We start from the raw sequence: 8384 nt of genomic DNA, 5'->3' as shown, positions 1-8384 counted from the left end.
CTTAGGGAATGATATTTAGTTGTTCGCTTTGCATAACAACTGCGTAATGAGTGACCGTGGAGAGAGTCGACCTTGACTGTCCGCATTCAAGCAAGCTTCCTTTCGTTTTCTGGGACTTCTTACCGAAACATAAGCCTCCCCCCCCCCCCCCCCCCCCCCGACTACAACAAGAGCGGGTACGGGGTATTTATCTTTATAGTGGAGAACGTTACTACCGGTATACTCGTTAGAGGTTGAGCCGGAATCTTCTATTTTTTCTTCAAACAAAAAACAATTTTAAAATGTGACAAGGAAATCCTGCATCCGGTACGAGTACTACTAGTACTCGCTCGCTAGAAGTGATGGCAAAACAAGAAAAAAGAAAAAAGTCTTCTACCATTGTAAATAGGTGTGTGTGTGTGTGTGTGTGTGTGTGTGTGTGTGTGTGTGTGTGTGTGTGTGTGTGTGTGTGTGTGTGTGTGTGTGTGTGTGTGTGCGTGTGTGTGTGTGTGTGTGTGTGCAGGCAGGCAAGGGAGAGGCGTGCGTTCCTTGCCGTCGAGAAAATCGAGTCGCGCTGAAAAACTAAAACGCACATCACATGCTCGCAGCAGGACAGCAGCTCAGGATCAGTAGTAGGCGTGTGTGCGCGGCGGTGGGGGTGAATGTAGCAAATCAACGCGGGGAACAGCTGTGTGCACGGCGAAGATAGCATGTACATTTGCATTACAGGCTTTACTGGCCTGCGTACACGTCATGTCAACAAGTAAAACAAGTATGTAGAAATCACAGCACTCTTTAAAACAATCAACAAAAAAATCCATAGAAAACATTTGACATAATAATTATGTTGTTGTAGTTGTTGTCATTTATCATTTTGGACATGAACTGTTAGCGTGGTTCATCACTGTGCCTGCACGGCCCACTCATCCCCGCTAGTACTACCCCGCTAGTACTACCCCGCTAGTACTACCCTGCTAGTACTAGGACTAAGAGAAATACTATTACTACAACAGCTCATTAATACGTACACATACATAATAAATTTTAAAAGCACAGAGAGGGAGAGAAAAAAGAAGCCATGATTGAACAGCAGAGCCATGATCTAACAGCAGGTACAGCAGGTACAGATGAATAGCATCACTGTATAGCAGAATTATATTACGTGAAATCTTTCAGGCCCTATGATGGCGGCTCAGAGTTGAAACTTGGCGGATTTTCGCGCAGTTCAAAGCGTTCGGACATCAAGAACTGATTGATCAAAACAAACTGAAGAGTTGACAGGAGAAGAAGGGCGCGTACGTGTAGCACTGTCTTCGTGTGATACTACCTTCTTGAATGTGATCGGCCTGAGGCTAATGGTGTGAACCGCCGCCCAATGATGAACTTGTATTCATATCTCACGGATCTGAACAGACAAGAGAACAGACAAAGAACGCATGTGAACAGACAAGTACCCGCACGCACAGACACACACACACACACCCGTTCATGCATGCATGCATGCACACGCACAAACACACACATACACACGCATACATACACACATGCACACATGCACACATGGACACACACACACACATACACACACACACACACACACACACACACACACACACACACACACACACACTGGTCTACAGCATTCTTACGAGAGAGTCTAGGTCGAGCGCCGGTGGTGGCAGTGGCAGGATGCTGTGCACCAGGAGGAGGCAGCATACTCACTGGCCTAGGTAGACCGGGTAGATGATATCGTGACGGTGCGTAGCTAGGTAATGCTTGACCAGCAGCCGCTACTGGTACTGCATGCTGATAACCTGGACCTAGCAAGGAGGGTCGTGCACCGCCCCGGCCAAGATTGCCTGCTGCCAAATAAGGATTCGCCTGCCGCTGCGTAAGAGGAGAGTAGGCACCAGAAGCAGCAGCAGTAGCAGACGCGTTCCGATGTGGCAATGCGTGCATTCCCGGCATTGTCATTGCCTGAGGAGCAGCGTGTCTTGGACCTTGTGCTGCTGCTGTTGCATTATGGTATTGGGCATAGTATCCAGGAGGTATGGAGCTGTCGCGGTGGTCTCTTGTCGATAGCGACGATAATGATGGTGTTGGGAATGGTTGTGTTTGTGCGTGTGATGCCATATCACTGCTGGTACGTCGCTGCTGCTGCTGCTGCACTGTCTGTGACCGGGTCTGAGGTCTCCTTTGCTGTGCCTGTTGTGCTGACAGTGTACCGTCTTGCTGCTGCTGTAGCTGCTGCTGTCGCTGCTGCTGCTGTTCGTTTTGTTCATGTGCGTGCGAGGAACTATCTTGCTGCTGCTGCTGCTGCTGCTGCTTGGGGTGCTGTGGAAGATCATCCTGCTGTGGTGCAATTGCCGGTGCCTGCTGTTGCCGCTGGTGACCAGGAAGCGGTTGCTGCTGTTGCTGCTGCTGACCATCGGTTAGCAGTGGATCGCTGGAAAGCGCAAGCTCATCTAACTTGCCCAACACAGCCCTGTGCTCGTGCGCAAGATCACACAACTGGTCATGATCCTACAGATGTAAATAAACACATACACACACACACATATACACACTTGTACTTGTACTTGTTGCTCACTGCCAAAACTGGTCACGTGGGTCTCCCCGGGAGAGGGGAGAGAGACTCAAAAGGAATCTTGGAAAGATGACTCAATTGGCTATTGAACCGCCCAACGGCCGACACCCCCTGAAATCCCCAAAACTCTGGGTGGACTTGAAAATGATCCCACTTATGGGCTCACCACACCTCAGTAAGTGGGTGAGGACAAGGTGCAGAAAAAGGATTGACGGCATCAGGGTATCCGTCCTGGGATCCAACTGCAGGTACCCCTGCCCCCAGTGAAGGTAATACTTGCTACTAGTGTGGGTGGCTAAATCAGAGTGGATCTGATACAAGCTTCACTAGCACCATGATTACACAAGAGTTAATCTAGCCAGAAGTAGTCCATGATTAACAGGTATGTATACTTCAAATAGAAAGTATATGAACCCTGAAACCAACAAAGGTGGTAGGTACAACATTACACCTTCAAGCAGCCGAGCCCGTTGGCAACAGACCCAACACTATCCGGCATAAGTGTACCCACCAACCGAACTAGCTGGCACACACACACGTGCACACACACACACACCACACGGCATATCACATGTATCAAACATATGCAGGTTGAACAAGCACCGTGAAAGCCAACGTGTACTTCCGTAACAAACATAAAGCACAAACATTAGACAGGTTATCGCCATGGAAGCCTATGGGTCACACATGCATACTTGCTGCTTGCCTACAAGACTATCTGTCAATCACGTCACATGGCTCAAGCGTAAAGCAAACAATACAGTGGGAACAGCGTACATATACGAGGAGACAGTCGGCACCGCTAGTCAATGTCGTCGGGCGTGACTTCCTGTTCTGTTGTGAACCTCACGATTTAACCAGGCGACTGGTGTACGCATGAGCACGTGACCGCTTACTCGCCCGTGTTCAAATGGGAATAAGGGCCGAACGCTGCATCGTAGCCTTTTCGGACCAAACCAGTCGACGCAGCGTCCAAAAGACATATGAACCAACCGCGGTCATCCATGCTTTTATGAGACGGAAACGGCGCGTTTAGTGACATTTTGCATACAAATCCCCATCTAGAAGGGCGCAGTCACTCAGTTTCGGTGGAAGTGGCGAGTTCGATTGGGAATAAAGGAGGAAGGGAGCGTCTCAGGTTCCCACGCCTCTGCAGATGATTGTGCGCCTTTGGAGCTCGCGGGTGTTGATATAGAGTGTGTCCCCAACTTTAAGTACCTAGGCTCCATCATACAGTGTGGCGGGTGATCGTCTTGCGTAGATGCTCGTATAGACAGCACTTTACGGGTTTGTCGTGCATTGAGGAGTTCCGTTTTTAACAACCGGCACCTGGATACCCACATCAAGAGATGCGTGTTCAACGCTTGCGTGATGTCGCTATTGCTTTTCGGCTCCGAGTGTTGGACACCTCTCCAACGTGATTTGCAGCGCCTGTCCGTGTTTCACACGAGATGTGTGAGGTCGATTCTTGGCGTATCCCGTTCACAGTGCTGGAGGGATCACATTTCCAACGTACAACTGTTGGAACTGTGGGGTGATCCCGAGCCTCTCAATATCAAGGTTGCGAACCGCCGGCTGGAGTGGTTGGGCGATGTGGTCCGCATGGAGTCGGAGAGGATGCCGCGGCAGGTCCTATTCGGGACAATACTTGCTTGTCGCCCGGCCCATGGTCCTCGGCGCCGCTGGAAGGACTGTGCAGTGTCCGACCTCAAGTCCCGTGATGTATATGATAGCTGGTATGCAACTGCACGGGAGTCTCGCGCCGAGTGGCAGTCAGTGTACACCTCCACAGACGCTGATGCATCTTCTTCGCACAGCGGCCTTAGGGATGCGGCTGCTGCACACAACTGCTCTGTGTGCAAGAGGTATTTCTCGCGCCCCCAGGATCGTGCCAGGAACAAGTGTACTGTAGAGCGTGCAAAACCAATGAATGAACAGCGCGGAGCATGTTCGTGTGATCGCTGCGGCCGTTGGTTCTTGAGCCGTGGTGGCCTTGCCCGTCACAAAAGTGTGGCTCAGTCCCCAGCCGCAGTGGAACCGTGTTGTGGCGCCCACTGTGCGTCCTGAGGCCTCTGCTTCCGTTCGGTCCAGGGCAGGAATAGACACCGCAGCTCAGGTTCTCCCCCGGTCATACGCCAGTCTCGTGGTAACAGTCGTAGGTGACCTGAATCCTGGCGACCTCTCGTTGTTTGTGTCCCGTATGTCGTGGGACGGCATTCTCCACTTCTCTCTCCGTTGCCACTCTGAGGCCCACGTGACCCTTGTGGCAGTGGCTCGACAGGACAGGACAGGCGTGTGTGTGTGTGCATGTGTGTGTGTGTGTGTGTGTGTGTGTGTGTGCATGTGTGCATGTGTGCATGTGTGCATGTGTGTGTGTGTGTGTGTGTGTGTGTGTGTGTGTGTGTGTGCGTGTGTGCGTGTGTTCGTGTGTTCGTGCGTGCACATGTGTGTGGGGTGGGGGCACATACAGGTGCGTCAAAGACTTACCGCTTGCTGGAGTGCCAGCAGGTTTCTGCGATCAGCGAGGTGTTTAGCTTGCCGATCCAAGACATGACTCATTTTGATCAGAACCTGGACAAGTTGCCCTGGGTTAACCACAGAGTCAGTCATACTTGGCACAATGCCTAACTGACGCATTACCCGCTCCTTCAGAAGCGTAACGAGATCACCGATGTCCATCATAACGTGGTTCTCCTGGCCGAGAATTGCACGCAGATGATCTGTATGTGCACATGAATGCACACACGCACACACGCACACACACACACATGAACACACACACACACACACACACACACACACACACACACACATGCACACATACACACACACGCATACACACACACGCACACATGCACACCCACACCCACACATGCACACACACATGCACACACACACATGCACACACACACACACACACACACACACACACACACACACTTGTACTTGTACTTGTTGCTCACTGCCAAAACTGGTCACATGGGTCTCCCTGGGAGAGGGGAGAGAGACTCAAAGGGAATCTTGGAAAGATAACTCAATTGGTTATTGAACCGCCCAACGGCCGACACCCCTGAAATCCCCAAAACTCTGGGTGGACTTGAAAATGACACCACACCTAGCAAGTGGGTGAGGACAAGGTGTAGAAAAAGGATTGACGGCATCAGGGTATCCATCCCGGGATCCAACTGCAGTCACCACTGTCCCCAGTGAAGGTAATACTTGCTACTAGCGTGGTTGATTAAATCAGAGTGGATCTGATATAAGCTTCACTAGCACCATGATTACACAAGAGCTAATCTAGCCAGAAGCAGTCCATGGTTACCAGGTATGTATACTTCAAATAGAAAGTATATGAACCCTGGAACCAACAAAGGTGGCAGGTACAACATTAAGAGAGCATGTCTGAGAATACCAAAGTATGTGTGCAAGTGGATCTCTCCGATTTCGCTCAAAATTTGCAGGTAGGTTCCCTTTGGGGTGTGGATCGATTATGCAAAGCCCTTGAAAAAGTTTCTGAAGGGAACCTTGAAATTTGCATACCCCTCAAAAATGGCCGAAATATCACATTATTTATGGGTCTAGAAACGAGTCACGCCACAGCGTATACGAACAAGCTATGAACAAAACTCCATCAAGCCAACATTGCCTCACCTTAGAAGAGTTCCTGGAGCAGTACCGCTTAGCCACGCCAGCATCCCAGAAGACGAGGTCCATCACCCCCTGACGCCACAAATGATCGTCTTGAAAATAGCCAATTTACAAGCGCTGGCAAAACAGCCAGCTACGTTCTCAATTGGCCAGAACTATACACCGGCAGATAGTAGAACACCTCTTCTAGCGCTGAGGACATGTCCCCCATCTTCCTTTTGGGGTTTTCTTGAAATAAACTTTTTTGAATTTTTCCACTCGACCATGCTGAAATACGGCCAAAGTCATACCTGCGCAGGAAAGCTCGCCACTCCGCGACGTCTCCTCAGCAATTTCTACTCCAACACTACTCCCAAGGCCGCAGAACAACATGTAGTGTTGACTCTGACAAGGAAAAGCAGCGGTGATCACTTGTCACTCCAAACGACAAGCTTCTCCTTGCGCCACCAATAATTTTTTGTGCGACTGTTGCTGAAAAAGTGACTGAAGGCCTGAGCGCAGTTTTTGAATTTTATTGCAGGATGCACGGTGAAATCACGTGCCTTGTGACGCAAGAATGCCAAGTCGCGTGGCCCACGGCTCACGAGATTTCAGAGTCACCTTTGTCAAGTGCGCTTGTTACTCACCTTGAACGCCCGTTGGTCTGGAAGTGATCACACTTGTGTTGTTACGGCGCTCAAGAACACGCTGACCGTGTTGTAGGCCTACGAACCGGGACTTTCCCTGACCATGTAGGTCGAAGACCAGTGAAATGATGATGAAATCACATTCTTTATGATGTAAGAAATCTCTCATGCAGTTCACGCGACAAGTGCGTGCAGCCAGTGCATGCTTCTCGCGTGCCAGTCAACACAAAGGGACCGAGCTAGTCGCTTTCGTCGAGCATCGACATGAAAACAAGGGACTTTTACTGTTGGACTATGTTCGGGATTGCAGGAGGTAAGTGTGAAAGACGAATAACTCTCCATGCTGTACGGGGCATATTCCAACGGCTTGCTGCCATTGCAACACTCCTAGGACAGTTTGTGGGGGTTCTCAGCAGTTCAAGCAGGAAATGAAGCTCATCTTACCTCTGCCATCATGGTCTGTTCCGAGTAGCGTTCCAGGCACATTCGCGATCGATGGCCGCGTAACGTGATGCAGGAAGCGTCATCCTACGTCACAGAGCACGCGATCTCACCGTGCATCTTGCAATAGAATTCAAAAACTGCGCTCAGGCCTTCAGCCACTTTTGCATCAACAGTCGCACAAAAAAATATTGCTGGCGCAAGGAGAAGCTTGTCGTTTGGAGTGACAAGTGATCACCGCTGCTTTTCCTTGTCAGAGTCAACACTACACTTTGTTCTGCGGCCTTGGGAGTAGTGTTGGAGTAGAAATTGCTGAGGAGACGTCGCGGAGTAGCGAGCTTTCCTGCGCAAGTATGACTTTGGCCGTATTTCAGCATGGTCGAGTGGAAAAAGTCAAAAAAGTTTATTTCAAGAAAACCCCAAAAGGAAGATGGGGGACATGTCCTCAGCGCTAGAAGAGGTGTTCTACAATCTGCCGGTGTATAGTTCTGGCCAATTGAGGACGTAGCTGGCTGTTTTGCCAGCGCTTGTAAATTGGCTATTTTCAAGACGATCATTTGTGGCGTCAGGGGGTGATGGACCTCGTCTTCTGGGATGCTGGCGTGGCTAAGCGGTACTGCTCCAGGAACTCTTCTAAGGTGAGGCAATGTTGGCTTGATGGAGTTTTGTTCATAGCTTGTTCGTATACGCTGTGGCGTGACTCGTTTCTAGACCCATAAATAATGTGATATTTCGGCCATTTTTGAGGGGTATGCAAATTTCAAGGTTCCCTTCAGAAAAATTTTCAAGGGCTTTGCATAATCGATCCACACCCCAAAGGGAACCTACCTGCAAATTTTGAGCGAAATCGGAGAGATCCACTTGCACACATACTTTGGTATTCTCAGACATGCCCTCTTAAACCTTCAAGCAGCCAAGCCTGTTGGCAACATACCCATTACAATCAGGTATAAGTGTACCCACCAACCAAACTAGCTAGAACACACACACATACACACACACATAGAGAAAAAACACACGCACGCACACACACACGCACACATGCACGCACACACACACACACACACACACACACACACACACACACACACACACACACACAC

At 49.9% G+C, this 8384-nt stretch overlaps 1 protein-coding gene across 1 annotated transcript in view; it reads right to left on the bottom strand.

Annotated features, from left to right (window-relative positions):
- Positions 1-233: 233 nt before the first annotated feature.
- The window catches only part of LOC135829347 (probable helicase with zinc finger domain), a 53525-nt gene continuing 45374 nt past the window's right edge, over positions 234-8384 (bottom strand). Inside the window, exons 23-25 of the mRNA XM_065341753.1 lie at positions 5054-5286; positions 1629-2502; positions 234-1384 (exon numbers count right to left, since the gene is read on the bottom strand). Of these exons, the coding sequence (XP_065197825.1) occupies positions 1377-1384; positions 1629-2502; positions 5054-5286 (1115 nt within the window). The 3' untranslated portion in view covers positions 234-1376. The remainder of the gene's footprint in view (positions 1385-1628; positions 2503-5053; positions 5287-8384) is intronic.

Source organism: Sycon ciliatum, chromosome 13 (genome assembly GCF_964019385.1).
Source record: "Sycon ciliatum chromosome 13, ocSycCili1.1, whole genome shotgun sequence".
NCBI lineage: Eukaryota > Metazoa > Porifera > Calcarea > Leucosolenida > Sycettidae > Sycon > Sycon ciliatum.
The sequence above is the reverse complement of the archived record's forward strand: the minus strand, read 5'-3'. Positions and strand labels throughout refer to the sequence as shown.